Genomic DNA, 19,103 nt, shown 5'->3' with positions numbered 1-19,103 from the left:
TATTATTGCTAACCTTGGACTAGCACTACAAAATGTATTAAGAGTAGACTAATAATATTGTTAGTAAAATATTAACTCCTCATAATTGGTAGAACTAAGCTTATCTGGTATATACATGCACTAGTCTTTCCCAAAGGATTATAGTACTAATTTTAACCAAACATTTCACTATGTAAATTTCTTATTGTTAGGATTATTGTGGCAACAATTAACCTGACCTATTGGAATGCCATAAACCTTTTTTTACCCAAAAAACATATAAAACTTTTTGTTTGAAACATCTGTGAACAACTTGTTAGGTAAGTATGTGAAGGAAGCCAAATCTCTTTCTTTGCTTTCACTGATTTAGAATGTAAAAACAACTACTGGCACAAAATTAGGAAACTGTCACTAATTATTTTGCAACAAAGGTGAAACTTATTTCATAAAAAGCAGGAGGGTGATCACTTTTGGAATGTAAATAACACTTTCATCACGCCATGCATTGTTTTACATGAACAACTTGGAAAAAAGAAGAGGAGGAGTGATTAGTGGAATATACATCTATAAAAACAATATCATCATGAATGTTTTAGCTTGAATTCTTTTCAATATCTTGTTTTATAACTTTCACATTTTTAGTTGGTTGATTTTTTTTTTTTAACATTCAAAAACAATAGAACAATTTTGTCTATGCTTTTGTTCTAAAATATTTATTATTTTAGTTAGAATTTTGATAAATTCATATCTCATTGTATCTGAATATAAATTCTATTGAAATATATTGAGTTATTAATATACTAAACATATTTTTGGAAGAGAGGAATATTATCTTTGCATATACCAATAGAATATTTTTGACTTGTACACAAATACTCACAAGTATTATATTGTATTGAATATATTATTAATACATATATATCTTACATTATATAAACATCAATGTAGCACATATATACAATTAAATAAATTAGTAAAATTAATATTATTGTTCTGCATGGATTGAATTGCATAATAAGATTGGTTCTTCAAAATTTCTTGGATGAAAACTAACTAGACTCCTTTGTCACAGAAGGCATGCATGTTAGTAAAATGGTAAAAGATTGTGCGCAATATTATTATAGTGGGGGCATTGTCATAGAGCACATTTATCACTGCCATGCCAACATTGATTCCAACAATTATCTATTTATGTTTTGATAATGAGTTTCTCATGTCACTCACATTTTGTTTTTCTTACTATTAAGAATTGACATATGCATTGCATTATATCATGCGGCGATTTATGATCTTCCCATAAAGTTGTGATTTTGTTAGTGACATGTTATATTTTTTACTTGATATTATTTAGTATCTATTTTTTTTAGTGCATAATATAATAACTTTACTTTTCACTTTTCTTTAGCTTTTCCTTTCTTTTAGGTTTACTTTTTTCATATGTTTAAACTATAATTTTTATGAGTTTATTTACTATCAATAATACATTTTCATAACTAACTTTTTTTTACTTTTAATTTATGGTGCAATTTTCGAAACCAAATTGTAACATTTTAAAAAGCTATATTTAAATGTTTATGGAGAAGTTAAAAAAATGATTTTTTTCATAATAATTTTTTTTTATCACATTTCTTTTAAATTAAGTACTTTTAAAACTAAAAAATTAAATACAAAATAACTTATTTATAAGTTACTTTTAATATTAGTATTTATTATTTAAACTATTTTTTCAAAAGAGTTTAATTAAACTATTTATCCATACTGGACTAATTCGAATCCAACTTGAGTTACGTATTTGGTTATGATGGGTGAGTCTCCCATAAAAAATAATTGTATACACTAAATCTTGAACTCGAGAACTTAAACAAATTCGAACAGTTTATCATTCGAATCAACCTGATGATAATCATACACTAATATAAATTAAAATTTAATTTTGATGCATTGATTATGTAAAACATTTTACATAGTCGTACAATTACATTCGTTTTTTTATTTAGTTATTTTTACTGATGTGGCATTATTTGATGTATATATAAAACTACTTTATATTGTGTATCAAAATTAAATTTTATAAATTAAATCATGAACTTTATATAGATAATTATTTCATCCAATGATTAAATTATTAAACATTTAGTAAATTTATAGATAGAAAACCAATAAGTTGAATACGCAGAGGTAATTAAACTGCATAGATAGTTTCAAATTCTATAAAATTAGTTGGAGTGATGAGGAACTTTTAATTTTTTAATCATATCAAAATCTATCCAAGGCAAAAATAGTAATAGCCCAAAGGCAAACAAGACAAAAGTGCAAATGATAAAGAAGAGTTAGTTCACAATACCAATAGTATGTATAAATCAACAGGGAAAAGAAAATTGATGTGAGGTCATAAAAAAAACTGCTAATTAAGCATGATATCATTCTATTCCAAAACCTCATCATAAACTAATTTGACTTAATTAATTTATAACAAGTACTCTCTTTCAAGATGAAGTGTCAACCTTTTCTTGCTTTGCATTATCTCTTTACTTCAAATCTATGTAGGCCATTTTGTAACAGCATTTTTTTTTTTTTACCAAAGATAGGAGACTCGAACTCGTAATCTCTTAATTGAGTATAAGAAGACTATATCATTTGAGTTATAACTCATTGGCAACAGTATATTTTTCTTACTTTGATATATTAATTATTTTTTACATTAATTTTATAACTATTTTGTTTCTAACAGCACATTGCTTTAGCTAAACATACCAAATGATTAAAAAAATACTTTAATTTGCTGAATATTTGAATTGTTATAATTCATACTTGACTCATTTTAATATTTTTAATTTCTTTTTTTTTTCTTTTAAAAGATAAAATTAAAGTTTAGATACAATAGAACAATAAATATTTTTATTCCAAATAATAATAATAATTAAAGAATACAAGTTTAACTATAACACAATCTCTCTCTCTCTCTCTCTCAACTTCCTACACCCACCACCATCCATTTTACTCGGTTCATTGATATTTTTCCAAGAGTAATGTCTAGAAGATGAAAACAAAATATTGTTAGGCAACAAATAATTATTATCAACCTAGTCAAAGGGAATGATTCATGATTCCATCACTACATTCTATTGCAAAAGTTATTACCACAAGTTATATCCTAGAATGTTCTTTAATAAAGTTGCAACAAACCGTGAGCTAATTCTATATATATATAATTAATTTTATATAAATTTAAGTTCCATTTCATATGATAAAATACACTAAGAACTAGGAATATCTCTTTATTACATTTCATCACAATATTCTTTGTTATTATCTTATTATTTATGTAGTTCAAAATGAAAATACTGCTCGTCCATTGAAGAAGTTGCAAAATAATTCAAAAATGAAAAATAAGTTGGATAAGGTGAAATTATTAAAGTGAGAACGAAATACAACTGGGTTGACCCTAAAAATTAAAGGTTGAAAGTGATGAGCTTTTTCAATGTATGTCAAATCACCAAGCTAAGATTGTTTAATTTTTATTGCTGCTTAAAACATTATAATCTGTATATAACTAAATATTAATAAAAATTTTGTGCTCTATATATGCACACATTAAAATGAAACTAAAAATATATTAAATGAACATATAACCATTAATTTAAACTATATTATATAATATAATGTTTAATGAGAACAGTCACTTTTTTCTCAAGGAATTTGACCGTTTAATAGGTCAAGATCTAATTCATCGCAGATCAAAATTTCATTTAAGGATTTATTGTTAACTAATAAATTACTACATATACAAAATAGAATTCAAACTCCCAATCATAGTAACTAAAATCTCCATTTAACTCTTAAAATCTTCCGATATTATAATTTTAAATGAACCAATTAATTTTACAAAATTTATACTAAGTCTAACGATTTTACAATTTAAATCTTGTTAAGATTTTATAATTTATGTACTTAATTTACTTTTTCAATTTTATGTAACATTTTGATTTTCTCTACCTTATTCTCAACACTTATTTAAATAGATTAGTAACCTAACTACTAGACCAAATTGGTTTCAATAACTTTGAGTACATAACATTCATATATCTCTACCTTCCTTTTCTCTTCCCTTAGTTGTATAAATAGTGGCAATGGGTGCATCTCATTCATTCATTCATAAACTCTTATATACATCAATTCCACCCTCATTATATTATACACTATTTTTTTTTATTCTATTTAATGGGTCTCCCAAAGTGCCTTAACTTTTTAATACTTGCTTGGTCACTTTATGTGATATGTAACAAGAAGAATGGAGTAGAAGGGCTTCATAAAATATACCCTCAGCTTCAATCCATTTCAGCACCATCTGTGGGAACACTTCACCAAACTGGATACCATTTTCAACCTCCTAGAAATTGGATTAATGGTAACCTTCTTATTAATTTCTCTCTTCCTTTTTTTTTTATTAGTTTTCTCCATAGCTAGCCCTACCATGCATGCATTTTTTTTAAATCTTATTTGTTATATATTATAATGCTTGGATGGGTGTTGAACATTAATTAGTATTCTTGCCTTGCATCTTCATATATAAACCATGCACAGATAAAAATAATAATAATTTCATTTGATTTATTTTAGTTATACAATTATCTATGGAGGAAATTAAAATTTGGTTAATCCCTTTATTCTATGTATTATATTGTTATCTAAGTCTTAATAAGTGAAGTTATTTTTGTGCACATGACATACCTTGACTTGAGAGTTAAAATATTAATAAGATAATGAATTTGAGCTAAATTGTCATCCTAATTTAGATGATTACTGTGATTAAACAAAATAATTTGAAATTACTTATTTTTTTTTAATTAAGCAAGTGAGAATGACTTCATTCCTAATATAAAAAGAAAAAAGTAAACGAAAAGGTGACATAAATTAAACCATAGATTATATGCTTATTAGCTTGATTATTTTTAAAATATAAATAAAGGTACCCAAAGTTCAAAAAAAAAAAAAACTATGAATCTAAGGTTTTGGTCATTGGAGCAAAGAGTATATATCTAACCCGAATTTTTTATGGCAAAAATGTAAAAAAATTTATGATGAAAATGAGTTCTTTTTGTCTTCCATTCTTGATGTGGTAATGATAACCCTTTGACATCATTTTGGTAATTCATAGAAGTATGGTGGAGAAAGAAATCATCTTTATTTTTATATACAAATTCATATATATCAACTTTATTATACCTTTTGCATGGCCTTCTCTAATTGATGCCAAAATAATGCGTGCGGAAGTCTTCTATTGGCCAAAAAGTATAATTTGATTAACCATACTTAATTATTTTATTTATAGGTTGAAATAATGTAACTTTGTTTAATATTGCATTTGATGGTAAAACTTATTTAATTTTATGTAAGTCCATAGTTTATTAACCGATGAAAGAATTATGTCAATATATTAGTGTATATATACATTTTCTTCTAAATACTAAATAAATATGTAGATATAATTAATATTTTAAAATAATGTTAAAATATAATCAATATTTAATCTATTATTAAATATATAGCTAGGAAAATTTTTAAGTGGATAAATCATTTCCTTTGAGCTTGAAGTGTGGTTGGTGATTTTGTTGGAGAATCCAACAAGGTGACAACACTTGTATATGATATTGGAATTTTTACACCTAATAAGATACTTTAATTATATATTCCAAAAAGGGAAATTTTAGGGTAGCTAGGGAATACCTTTTCAAGTACAAAGATGTGATTTGCAAAAGGAATTAAAAAAATAAAGGTGACTCCGATTTATTTATTTATTTGAAATGATAGATACATTTTTTCTTTTTTAAAAAATAATTTTATATATTTGTGTCATGTGTTTGAAAAAAAATATATTATTAAGAATTAATATCCCTTCATAAAATTTGAAATACTAAACAATTTTTTTTAATTAAAATAGTAGTCTTTTGATGTCATCCACAATAATAAAATAATCAACTACTATTTAGTAATTATGAACCCTAAATTGCATGCTTGGAAATGAGAGTGACCTAGCCCACCCTATTCTTATCAAGTTGCTTGAACCTTCACTTCCACATTCCCAATAATATTGGACCACTCACACACTCAAAGATGGAGATGAAATCCTAATTGATATTAAACACATATGGAAAATTGCATATATGCTTTACATATATATGAATTGGTCTAAATGTGTGATAAATTGATAATATATATTATTGGTCAATTTTATTTGATAATTTTAGTACCTTAGCATTACCACATAGAATAAAGAGCTTGTTTGCTATCCCACCTTTGTTGAAACATCATGGATCGGAAGAAGTAGCTAACATGCTTGTTTGAGAGAGTGCAATGCACATGAACTATGTTTTTTAAGAGTGCAATGATGCATTTTTCATTTTGGGTTCTCTATGCTTTTAAAGTAATTGTGCAAAAATGGCTACTAGTTCTTTATCCTTTAATTTGCATTCACTCAAAAGGATTTTTTTAAATAAAAAAAAAGTATACATACATACATACATTGAACAATTATATTATATTGTAAATAAATTTTATATTATACTCTACATACTACTATTACACATATATATGCTTTATAAATTATAATCATCATTTTGCTAACTAATAATTTTCTTTGGTTTCTAATGCATTATTCATTGTGTTTTATTATATCTACGCATGCAATGATCAATAATCAATCACAACAAACCAGATCCTAATGGTGAGTAGTCCTTCCTTTCATGTTTGTTTTTCCTATTTTTTCATTTTTTCTTATCATTTTTAATTTCATTAACCATACATCTAATTAATTTTTTTTTTTCACAACATAGCACCTATGTACTACAAAGGACTCTACCATCTATTTTATCAATACAATCCAAAAGGTTCTGTTTGGGGTAACATTGTGTGGGGCCATTCAGTATCAAGGGATCTTATTAATTGGAAAGTACTTGAACCCGCCCTCTACCCGGACAAACCATTTGACCGATATGGAGTTTGGTCCGGATCGGCCACAGTTGTCCCGGGTCGAGGGCCCATAATCCTCTATACCGGTGTTATTGACGAGAGGAGCAATGAAGTACAATGTTACGCCGTACCCGCCAATGCATCCGACCCATTTCTTACAAAATGGGTCAAACCGGACGATTACAACCCGATCGCGATCATAGAACAGGGCGTGAACGGGAGCGCGTTTCGCGACCCGACCACGGCCTGGTGGATAGACGGACATTGGAAGATGCTAGTTGGTGCAAAGAAAAAACATAGAGGGGAAGCATATTTATATAACAGTAAGGATTTTGTGAATTGGGTTCGGGCCAAACACCCGATCCATTCGGCGCCAAATACGGGTATGTGGGAATGCCCGGATCTTTACCCGGTTTCATTGAGATCCAAAAAAGGGTTAGACACATCCATAGTTGGGAATAGTGTTAAACATGTTCTCAAAAATAGCCTTGATGTAACAAGGTATGATTATTACACGGTTGGAACATATTTATGGAAGAAGGATAAGTATATTCCGGATAACACCTCAGAGGATGGTTGGGGAGGCCTTAGATATGATTATGGCAATTTTTATGCTTCCAAATCATTTTTTGATCCTAGCAAAAATAGAAGGATCATATGGGGTTGGGCAAATGAATCAGATTCTACAGAAGATGATGTTAAAAAAGGATGGGCAGGAATTCAGGTAGTTTATTATTTACATGCAATCAAATTTAAATTATTGTTATTATATGATTTAATTTTGAATAAGTTATAAAAAAATAAAATTTTAACTAGTCAGCATCAATCAACTTTTTATTATAAAATTATTTTTTAACTCTAATTTTTGAAGAATTTTTTACATATATGAAATTATTTTATTTTATCATTTTTCTAACAAAAGAACATTTTTTAACACACATTTTATTTATCTAAATTCATGCAAGAATAACTAAGCACTTCTGTTTTTATAAAGTTTTACTTATTTTCCATCTATCTATATTAAATTTTCCAGGGGATTCCAAGAAGTGTGTGGCTTGATCCTAGTGGAAGACAGTTAGTACAATGGCCTGTGGAAGAGTTAAACAATCTTAGGAAAAAAGAAGTTCAGACAAGCAATCAAATACTTCAAAAGGGAGATTATTTTGAAGTGAAAGGGATTACTGCTGCTCAGGTCAATTTCTTTGTTAATTAAAACCTTAACATTATTATAATAATAATTACACATATAATATTTTGTAATCTATGCTTATATATATATTATTGTAGGCTGATGTGGAAGTAACATTCTCATTCTCAAGTTTGAACAAAGCAGAGCCATTTGATCCTAGTTGGGTGAATGCACAAGATCTTTGTGCCCAAAAGGGTTCAAAGATTCAAGGTGGGGTTGGACCATTTGGCCTTCTAACATTGGCTTCAAAAAGATTGGAAGAGTTCACTCCTGTGTTCTTTAGGATTTTCAAAGCTCCAAATAAGCATGTGATTCTCATGTGCTCTGATGCATCAAGGTCTGTCTTTCTCTAAGCAAATTAGAGGACATAACTTCCACTTTTGCATTGTTTTTAAAACATTAAGCAAAAATCATGTGTTAATAACTATAGATTCTTAACTCATTTTATTAGTAAATCTACTCAAAATGTTTAACTTATATTATTATTGAAAATTATGAGGAAACACTCAAATTAGTTCTTAACAAATTTAAAATCAGACACATTGATTTCTAACAAATTTTTTATTACTCTGAAGTCCTAAAAAAATTATTTTTGCATGCCTTCTAATATGTGCATTTCTTAACAGTTCCTCTTTGGCTAATGAACTGTACAAGCCATCATTTGCTGGATTTGTAGATGTGAATTTAGCCAATAAGAAACTTTCTCTTAGGAGTTTGGTATGTGAAACTACAATCCCTCATTTTGTATCTATCCCATTCATTAAATTTTTTTTTCTTCCATAGTAATTACTAACACTTGATTTTTCATTTTTTTTTTAATGACAGATTGATCATTCCGTTGTGGAAAGTTTTGGAGCCGGAGGAAGAACAAACATATTGTCTAGGGTTTATCCAACCCTAGCAGTGGATAATCATGCTCACTTGTTTGTGTTCAACAATGGTACTGAGAAGATCACAGTGAAGAGCTTGAAAGCATGGAGCATGAGATCTGCTAATATAAACTGAACTTGGCTATAAATCAATATAAATAAATTCAATTGAATAAATTAATATTGAGATAGTAAATAATATTATTCCTTGTCTTATTCTATAAGTGAAGGTGTAAACTTTTTAGCCTTGTATTCATGCATGGTGGTGCTACCTGCATTTGATGCTTAATTGATATACTAAGTTTTTAACTGAAATTTGTAATTTAGGACTAGTTCAATAATTAATATATATTCTACATGAGCAATTATATTCTATGAGACATATATGTTTGGATTAATCATTGTTGTGATTTTTTTTTTCATGATCACAAATTGTCATTAACAAGAGAATGTTAATAAGCAAGACTTAAGATTTAAAAATGGTAGAAATCATAATGCCATCATAAGTAAAAGTATGTATAGTTGAATGCTACAAAACAAGTCCAAAACCGTTTGAAACCCATTAGTACCAAAAAGGGGATGAAATCAATTGTAAAATGAAAACTTGTAGGAGTTGCACAACACTGAAGAAGACAAACAAGAACAGACATAGTTTACTTGATCTTCTTCTTTGGCCTCAACTGCAAAGAAAAAAAGAAGACAATGTTTCAAGATTTGGTGGTTTAACAACAAAACACAAACTATATCAAGATTAGAATTTATATCTTACAAATGGATGGTTCGGATATCAAAATTACCTGATTACTATGGCCACACTTCTTTTTGCGGCAGTTTACGGCCCTTGGATGAAGACGAGCATAGCATCTAAAAAAAAACGAAAATTTTGAAACTCGGTGAATAAAGGAAATGGCGAAACACAAAACTTACAATCTGTAATTCAACCTTATTAGTACACTAAACCAATTACTAAGACTCCATTTGTAAACTACAGAACATTTAGGAAAAAAAGGTTCCTCTTCAAGACAAAGTAAATAGTGTTCAAACAAATAAAAGCAAGATATGGAGCCATATGCTAAAGCAGATATTGAGAAATAACATTGAACTTGAAGATTGTCTACTAAGAACTCATTATTCATATACACAGAAAATTAATTTGATAAACACAACTTTAGTTGAAATTAATGTCTACTAAGGTATACATACAACCTATGATCAACAATAAGAAAGTGAAATTCCAAATAGAAAACATTAGGAACCCTCAAATGCCAAAAACAAAAAAAGAAGACAAACAATTGCAGGTTAGGTTAGAAAAGCATTACTTGCGGCAAATCATCTTGTCTTGATTGTACTTGCGAGCCAAAGCCATCAAAGAAGGCTCAATGATACCACCACGGAGCCTCAGCACAAGATGCAGAGTAGACTCTGAAACAAACCACAACAATAAAAAGTTTAACAAGGTCACAAAAAAATGAGTAATACCCTAAATTCAGTTCTTAAACTTTTATTTCGTTAGATAAATCAGTCTTCACATTAGATTGTCCGTTTATATGAGAGTTTTAAAAATTCATCGGGACTGTTATGTCTTTATAAAATAACGAAGGCAATTCATTTGTCTAACTTTTTAGACAAAATTTGACATTAGGATTGATTTGTTGAACAAAACAAAAGGTTAGGAACTGATTTGGTGATTAAAATTTGTTGAGAATTAAAAATGTTCAACTAAAATTTCCTTGGGGGAATGATTTAAGGTATTACTCCAACAAAAAATTATCATTCTACCGTCTATAAGAGTAAGCTAACATAAGCTAGGATAGCATAACATAGTATAATACTATAATCTAATCATGTAACTTGGGATTCAATTAATAATACATGGAATTTTTATATAGTTAGTAGCTATCATAAGTATTCATAATTGGAAGAGAAATGAAGAGGGAAAAAAATAGATTAAAAAAAATTGAAGTTACCCTTTTGAATGTTGTAATCAGCTAAGGTCCTTCCATCTTCAAGCTGCTTCCCAGCAAATATCAGACGCTGTTGATCAGGTGGGATTCCTGCCCAAATTCAGATCCCAAAATTCAATTTTTTTTTCTTTTTGTATCCAAAAAAGAAAGTGAAATTGAGCCGAAACCCTAAATTCAATTCAAAGTCCAAAGCTTTTCCCAATTGGTAGCTAAAAATAATGATATTAAAAATAAATAAGCAATAAAAATAATTTAACTAATACCTTCCTTGTCTTGGATTTTGGTTTTGACATTGTCGATGGTGTCACTGCTCTCTACCTCGAGAGTGATGGTTTTCCCAGTTAAGGTTTTCACGAATATCTGCATCTTCTTCTTCTTCTTCTTCGGCGCTGTGAAAATTTGAGTTCTCTATATATGATTTTGAATTCTAGGGTTTCTCTTTCTTTTTGTTCATTTGGGCGAGGTTTATATTGGGCTTAGTGGGCTTGGATTTGGTATAGAGAATAAGATCTAAAGATAGCTCGACTTATTGGGCTTATGTCGTTCAACGAAATATGATATGGCCCTCAATAATAAAAAAAACGAAAAACGAAAACAATGACAGCTGTGGGATTTGAACCCACGCCCTTTCGGACCAGAGCCTAAATCTGGCGCCTTAGACCACTCGGCCAAACTGTCTTATATGATGATTTATTGGGCTTATGTTATTCAAGGAAATAAGATTTGGGCCTCTAATTGTAGACAGGCCCAATAATAAAAAATGAAAAACGAAAACATTGACAGCTGTGGGATTTGAACCCACGCCCTTTCGGACCAGAGCCTAAATCTGGCGCCTTAGACCACTCGGCCAAACTGTCTCATATACTGGCGAATGCAAATTTTTGTAAATTTATTCTCAACTTTTATTTGAAAAATAAAATTTAATTTTGATGCCCTAATAATATAAAACCTAACAATTTGCAAAGTTGTATAATTACATCCTTTCTATTAGACGATCATTTACGCAATAAATGTAAAATGTATTTATTTTTGCTGATATGACGTTACGTAATTAGATGCACGTATTTTATATTGACGGAGTATTAAAATTAAATTCAAAAAAATATCAAAATTAAACAATAACTTAACACGACGGTTTCATTTACTTTCTCTGTTTCTCAATGAAAATTGCCATGTAAAATACTTTAGATCAATATAAAAGCTAATTTGACAAAATACATGTGTGGAAACCTTACGTTAAAGTGAAACTAGGAAAGAGAATAGAACTTGACAAAGATTTTAACCCTACAAATTCAATGAAATGGAGGTATGATTAACTTTCCTTGCAAAGTATAATAGTATCACATATATAAGTTGAGAGAATGTAGCAAAATTACAAGTTCTGAAAATCAAAGTTTAGAGTTAGTCAAATGGGTCTATTCTCAGATCATGTTCACTTGCCATCATCATCCCGGTGCAAAGGCATGTTGGACACATAACCTACAACACATTATTGATTATTAGTTACAAAATACCAACAATAATTACATTTAAAAAAGCTAATTAATTAGGTGATCTCAGCTATCAACTTCACGTGAAGTCGACTGCACCTGAGTTTCCACCAATTAATTAGTTCACATTATAGTGTTTTTGGACACATAATCTATTTCACATAAGAGTTCAAAGTATTCTATGAACAAATGAAGCATATTGGAATATATGACACATGTACCTTTCCGGAACCGGAGCAGTTTCCACACCTTTTGGTTGTCGGAACTTGCAGAGGTTTTGTCGATGTACTAGACACCGAAATAGGATCAATGTTCAAGCATACACCACTCGCCGAACACCAAGCACAAGCTAAGTATCCTGTCCAAGTAATTCCCATAAAAGTTTAACAAGCAAGATTATTAAAGTTTTTAGTCAACTTCTAAACCTTAATAAGTTTAAGAGTTGAGTTTTTTCAATTCAACATCTCTAAAAACTGCATGATTTGAGAGTCTCAAGGAGAATGAACATGTCCAAAGAAAAGGAAACATACCGGTTCCATGGCAATACTTGCACCTTTTTTTCTCTTGCTGCTCAACATTACTAGCCTCAATTAACATCAGCACTGAAATCACGCCTACTGCCCCGCCTGAAAACGATGCCACAATCGGATCGACCTGACTGGATTCACAAGAAAGTGTGATCAAATATTTGATGGAGAAACCAGATACTCATAAAAAAAAGTTAAACAATGTACCTTAGTTGCAAAGGCAAATGCATGCTTCTTATGAAATCTTCATATGAGGTTCCACCAATGCCTAATTTTAGCTCAAGCTGCCATTAATTTAAATGCTTTCAATATTTGAATGCATGTATATAACAGATGAGATCAACATATCTAATCTAAGCATAACTTTGAAACCAAGCTAGCCCCCAAAATTCCAAATTGTCACAACAGAAGAATGTTCTACAAGCTTTTAGAACATGTTATTGAACAAGAAAATAGACAGGGAGAATAAGAAGGATACAAGGATGATTAACATTGAAATTATGTAACAGTAAAGTTTGATTATCTGCTATCATAAAATACATGAATAGAAACAATACCGTTGGCGCAATAAGCCCGCCAAATACAATTATTCCAGACATGAATGTTATGCTAGTTGTATAGAGCTTCTTCAGAGTCTTGGGAGTCTACTTCAAAAGGAAAAACAGTTAGAAGATTAGAAAATAATGTCAAATGCTTTAGCTTTGTTTCATTCTCATAAGGATTCGCTTCGAATGTTAAAAAAAAAAAGTATATGGATAGATTTGATTTGAAGTGATTCGAAACAAAATGGTTTGATTTGATTTGTAGAACAAAGGATTCTTTGTTACTTTGAATTGGTGTTCCTCTGCAATATGTTTCTCTTCATACACCACTAATCCATTGAAGGATGATTCATTCAATAACTATATCCTAATCAAAACAAAGTTTTCCATATTGCTATGACCTTAAGCTCATTATTAGTTAGTTTAGTCTCATTAGTTACAATTAGGTCCATTAGTTATAGTGATTAAGGGGTATAAATAACAGCACTATATTTCAGCATAATTCATAATAGAGTTGAAGAGACTTAACTAAACCAACACTTACCACATGAGGAAGGAATGGAATTGATGATGGAATTTCCGGCATCTCATTTGTTTCTTCCTCTCCCTCCTCATTCACAACTTTTCTCAAACTTTTTAGGCGCTGCTGCACACGCAATCTTCTCACCTGCCATATGAATTCAAAACTATGTTCTTATTATCATTCTCTTCTTTGGAAGCAAAGATATATAGGTGACTACTGATATGAAATATGAAGATGGTTAGAGTAGTAGCTTAATGCAAAGATGATAACCAAGAACCGTTAGATGTTTGTCCATATCTCAGCTATCATCTTCGTACGAAAATGCAGTTGCACTACAATGTGGAAATTGCAGGAAACAAAAACATATATATAACAAACATGCTACATGAACACCAAAAATCAGCAACTAAATCAGTTATCCGTATAGAGTACATACTGAAATACAAAATATACATTGAAAATGAGTTAAACAACAATTTGCATTTATACAAAAATATACCGTGGCTGATTTTAGTAGTTGATTTTGTTGAGTTTACACTGCATTTTTTTATATATAAATGCATATATAATGGCAGCAATTACCACCTTGATTCCAATATGGAAACACAAACTATTACTAATACTATTTCATTAAAGTAAAAGTTAATACCTCTTCCATGAGAAGAAAGATTTTATTGCGCCTACTCTTTATGTTGTCTTGAATTTCCTGAAGCTGCATCTGAACAAAATCCTGAACCGTTTCTGGCCCCTCAATGATGCAAAAGTTGCTGCTTTCACTTCACCCCACAAAAGAAAAAAAAATGTAAATTTTATTCAAACAAATAGCAAAAATTCAAACTTTGAATGGATTTAGAGACACCCAAAAGCCAAAAGAACAAAAAGATTAGAGTTATTAATATTATTAACCTTGGTGTGTTGTCACCATCTTTTGAAGAATAGCAGAGAGTAATCCTTGGCTTCAAGAATGAAACTCCAGACAGAGTAAATTGTTGGTTGGTGTTTTCTCTGAAGATTGAAGCTTTAGAGTGTGATGGAATTTGTGGAATCTTGCATGAAAGAAATTGAGACTGAAGAGAGAAGATGGTCATTGTTTTTTGATGAATGAGTTCATGGAATGGAAAGTGATGGAAAGTTCAATCCATAACATGTTAAGTTGCTAAGCCATGTTTGATATACGTCACCATGACAACACGTGCATCGAATGTGCCAGCTCTTGTAGGTAGATAGATTTATTTATTTATTTATTTATTTATTTATTTTTACAGGACATGCAAATTCACCGTTAACTAGAATGTCCAATTTTTTGTTATATATGATGTTGAGTATTACTTCAAATCAAAATTTTTAGTTATTACTTATTAAATCGGATAAATCAATTCTCACATCAAATTTTTATAGAAATTAATTTTTTTTTATTTTTAAGAGCTTTTAAGAAATTGTTAAATTTTTTAGATAAATGAATAATTTAATATAGAAATCGATTTATCTAATAATATATAAAATTGATAAATAATTTAATAATTAAAATTTATTAAAAATTAAAATATCTAATAAAAAATATTTTAGAAACTGATTTAGAATAAAAAAAAATGTTTTTAACACTTTTGTCACTTTGCTTAGGTAGATACTTGCATATTTGTCCAAAGATTCTTCTCCTTATGACATGTTTTGGTCTTGACAAAGCATATGCATGTCAAAAATGTCTGTGAGAGAATAAAAATCAATTTAAATTTGTTAAAAGCTGTTTTATTTTATATTCATTAATTATTTTTAAAATAAATACATTATATTAAATATAATAAATATATAAAATTAAGATATTAAATTGAATAAAATAATTTTAAACTATTGTCTCCCTAATATTACTATACCTATATTCATATATGTCCTTCCTAGATATTAGTACTTTCTTGCAACTATTTAACAGAATATACTTCAGAATCATTCATATCAAATCCATATTATAATATGATGTAAATGAATTGGAAGAGATATATATATACACACATTAAATTCAAACTTCTTTTATGTTAATCTTCATCAACTCAAACTTGTTGTAGTAGATCGTATGAAAAAGAAAAAGAAAAAGAAAAAGAATTTAATTCACAATCTGGCAATTTCAACAGATTTCTGAAGAGCTTGGAGAAGGCTCCTCATGATTCTTGGCTCACCAGGTGGTGCATTATCTTTCATGGGGCCATTTCTAGTGGCACGGAAAATCGGAACAGAATTTTCCGTCGCCGGAAAAACCACACAGTCAATATGCACAAGAACTTCCGGTTTCCCATCATCAATTGTGATGAAACCCAATCTAGCTCCACCAGCTATCTTATCCACCTGTTTATTTCAAACCAACATTCTTAGATCAATGTATCTCAATACAATTCTGTATCATATCATTCTTAGGTGCCAACACTTTTTTCTTCTTTTTGCTTTGTATTTAAATTTTAGAAAAAAAAAATAAACAATTAGGTCACTAACTTTTTAATTCGAAAACATATACATTTTTTATTAATTGAAAATAAAAAAACGTCACTAATTTTTTAAAATATAAGACATTTAAACTTTTATATCCAAAATAGATAAAAACAAATCGATAAACTAGAAAGACTTAATTTAGGATGTGTTTGATTTGTATTTTTATTTTTTATTTTTATTTTTAGTATTTTCTGTTTTTTGAATAAAATAAAAACAGGAAATAAAAACAAAGAATAAGATTTTATTGTTTGGACGGTCTTCAATGCAAATCAAATATATCTTTAAATGTTTCGTATTTTAAAAAATAAAAGATATTTTTATATTTTTATTTAGTCAATAATTTATTTATTTTCAAAATAACAAATCAAAGATGTATTTATCATTTACTCTAAATTTTATATTAAAAGTGTTGACTCTCTTAACATTTTTTGCATACCTTGAGAGGTACAGGAAGTGGCAGATTGGCTCCCTGGCAAAGGCTGTTTGCCCACTATCACAAAACAATAATCACATCTTAACGAATATCACAACAATATTTAAAATATTTTGTACATACCAAAATCAACAACGAAATGATTTACTGTGTATTTGTATACGTTTATATATATTATTTCATAAATTTTTAATAAATAATTTATATTTTGATATGTATTTTATACCAGTAATTAGTAGTTGATTCCTTACCAGTAATTACAACAAGAATTTCAAACTAGGTTTAATTTTTCCTGCTAAACCTGAGTAAGGCTATAACTAACTCTAACTGCTAGTTTCTAACGGTATCTAACAAACTAACTAAAAGTGTGCAAATTGTGAATTACTACAAAGCAAGCAGTGTTTTATTGTTAGTTAGTTAGATAGTTGGTACCTGGAAGAGCAAGGAATCAAATCTCTGAAGATCAGTATTCGAAGGCAGCTTCATTGTCCCCAGAGAGACGCCGTCGTCATCGTCATCCGGAGAGGTGGCGCCGTCATTCCCCGGGGAGGCTCTGGCCACTAAAACAGGAACCTCCGGTGTTAAATGATGAATCTGGCGATTGATTAGAAGCATGCAAGAACGGTTGCTGTTTGAGAAATGAATGAGTGAAGAAGGAGAAGAAGAAGAGAGTGGAAGTTGGGAATTGAATCCACTTAGGAACATAGTGTGCCTTAAACTAGAACAACTACCACATGCCATTGCCATGGTTTGCTCTTTCAGTAGCTAAGGTTTTCTCTTTCAGTGAGGTATGAATGTATGAGATTCGTTGTTTGAGGAGGAAATAGCTCCACATATTGGAAATAAAGGGCCCACCTACCTTAGCTTATATTATTCTATATATTAAGCTTAAACCTAGATAAATTGGTCCTGATTTTTTACGTGGAAGATAAATAAATTTTCGATTAATTAAAAATTTAAGAACGTTAATTATTTTTTAAAACGTGAGGCATCTAGGATAAACAAACTTAAATGTTTCATATTTTAAAAGGTTATAAATATTTTTGTATGTTTAATTAGTTAGAGACCTACATGTTTTTGAATTAAAAAAGTTTGGACCTATTTTTTTTTTTCTTGCTTCTAATATTTTAGTTTAACAAAATAAGATTAGTTTTTTTTATATTAAAGACATAATTTTATATTGCAATGAATCCTAATTTTGAGTTTTGAGGACATTAGAGAGTTATCCGTTGGCCAAGCCTACAAGGTGTAGTTAAGCTTCTAAAAAAATAAGGAGCCCAATCTCTTGAACATTGAAATGTAAATAACATAAAACAAAATAATAGTAGTTAGGTCTCAACTATTACTTTAATATTGACCCTTTTGCATAAAAATTACTTCTAGTAATTGATAACATAAGTTACGAGATTTAAATACTTTAATTTGTATTGTTTAAGACAATAGAGAATAAAGAACGATATAAACATAAAGATTCAAACATATTGGTTAAGAGCCAATGAGTTATAGCTCAAACGGTATAGTTTTCCTATACTCATCAGGTTGTGCGTTCGAGATTCTTTATCTTTGGTAAAAAAAAATATATAAAAAAAAAGAAACAGATTGGTTAAGTTAAAGAATTCTTTGAGTGATAAATAGACCAACTATATTGTATATAACAGAGTATTGGATGATAAATGGTAAACATTTATATAATGTGACAAAAAAATAAGAATGTTTTGGTGCATGAGTGATGAGTGATCATACTCAAACAGATAGAGTAAGAAAAAAAATCTGAGAGACAAATTTGGAATGACAACTGAAAGAATGATGAAACTTTATTTAGATGATTTTATGTGGGAAGAAAACTGATAAAACATCTAATCATAACAGTAGACTGATGGTAAAGGTCAAAAGAAGATGATCTAAGGAGACTTTGAATATGATGGTCAAAATTCAATGACATCGTTGAACTATCTATTTCATTTAGAGAAAAGACTTTGCTGCAACTGTAGATTCGTAGTAGTGGATACAAAGAAAGGAGTATGTCAATTTTGTGCTTAAACCATTAATAATAGCAACACATTTGCCAAAATCATCATTCACGATACAATACTACAATTATAGAGTAATGTGAATCAAACATGTATTGGAGCCGCAATTA

General features: G+C 29.2%; 4 protein-coding genes and 2 non-coding genes across 7 annotated transcripts; 1 reads left to right on the top strand and 5 right to left on the bottom strand.

The window, feature by feature from the left end:
- Positions 1-4,141: 4,141 nt before the first annotated feature.
- LOC112758467 (beta-fructofuranosidase, insoluble isoenzyme 1-like) lies at positions 4,142-9,321 on the top strand. Its single transcript, XM_025807160.3, has 7 exons — positions 4,142-4,387; positions 6,695-6,703; positions 6,813-7,672; positions 7,982-8,140; positions 8,236-8,474; positions 8,764-8,854; positions 8,963-9,321. The coding sequence occupies exons 1-7, from the start codon at positions 4,201-4,203 to the stop codon at positions 9,140-9,142; spliced, it is 1,725 nt and encodes a 574-aa protein (XP_025662945.1). The 5' UTR covers positions 4,142-4,200; the 3' UTR covers positions 9,143-9,321.
- Positions 9,322-9,394: 73 nt separating this feature from the next.
- LOC112758473 (ubiquitin-ribosomal protein eL40 fusion protein-like) lies at positions 9,395-11,498 on the bottom strand. The gene is made up of 5 exons (XM_025807167.3): positions 11,234-11,498; positions 10,974-11,060; positions 10,326-10,428; positions 9,804-9,870; positions 9,395-9,686 (listed from the first exon to the last, which is right to left on the bottom strand). Exons 1-5 carry the CDS (start codon positions 11,334-11,336, stop codon positions 9,660-9,662), a joined length of 387 nt encoding a protein of 128 aa, XP_025662952.1. The 5' UTR covers positions 11,337-11,498; the 3' UTR covers positions 9,395-9,659.
- Positions 11,499-11,568: 70 nt separating this feature from the next.
- Positions 11,569-11,648, bottom strand: TRNAL-UAG (transfer RNA leucine (anticodon UAG)). Its single transcript has one exon. It is a non-coding gene; the product is annotated as a tRNA-Leu (tRNA).
- Positions 11,649-11,747: 99 nt separating this feature from the next.
- TRNAL-UAG (transfer RNA leucine (anticodon UAG)) lies at positions 11,748-11,827 on the bottom strand. The gene has a single exon. It is a non-coding gene; the product is annotated as a tRNA-Leu (tRNA).
- A 434-nt stretch (positions 11,828-12,261) lies between these two features.
- Positions 12,262-15,862, bottom strand: LOC112758461 (protein ORANGE-LIKE, chloroplastic-like). The gene is made up of 8 exons (XM_025807148.2): positions 14,959-15,862; positions 14,702-14,828; positions 14,074-14,196; positions 13,545-13,631; positions 13,195-13,271; positions 12,991-13,118; positions 12,682-12,818; positions 12,262-12,449 (listed from the first exon to the last, which is right to left on the bottom strand). Exons 1-8 carry the CDS (start codon positions 15,138-15,140, stop codon positions 12,372-12,374), a joined length of 939 nt encoding a protein of 312 aa, XP_025662933.1. The 5' UTR covers positions 15,141-15,862; the 3' UTR covers positions 12,262-12,371.
- A 134-nt stretch (positions 15,863-15,996) lies between these two features.
- Positions 15,997-17,830, bottom strand: LOC112758451 (uncharacterized). Of its 2 annotated transcripts, XM_025807134.2 has the most exons (3): positions 17,396-17,830; positions 16,967-17,020; positions 15,997-16,389 (listed from the first exon to the last, which is right to left on the bottom strand). In XM_025807134.2, exons 1-3 carry the CDS (start codon positions 17,708-17,710, stop codon positions 16,156-16,158), a joined length of 603 nt encoding a protein of 200 aa, XP_025662919.1. In that variant the 5' UTR covers positions 17,711-17,830; the 3' UTR covers positions 15,997-16,155. The 2 variants fall into 2 exon arrangements, with proteins under 2 accessions (XP_025662919.1, XP_072063055.1); XM_072206954.1 differs by lacking the exon at positions 16,967-17,020 and having other exon boundaries at positions 17,396-17,823.
- Between the last annotated feature and the right edge of the window lie 1,273 nt (positions 17,831-19,103).

Source organism: Arachis hypogaea, chromosome 2 (assembly GCF_003086295.3).
Source record: "Arachis hypogaea cultivar Tifrunner chromosome 2, arahy.Tifrunner.gnm2.J5K5, whole genome shotgun sequence".
NCBI lineage: Eukaryota > Viridiplantae > Streptophyta > Magnoliopsida > Fabales > Fabaceae > Arachis > Arachis hypogaea.
Note: the sequence above shows the minus strand (reverse complement) of the source record. Positions and strands in the feature narration are given on the sequence as shown.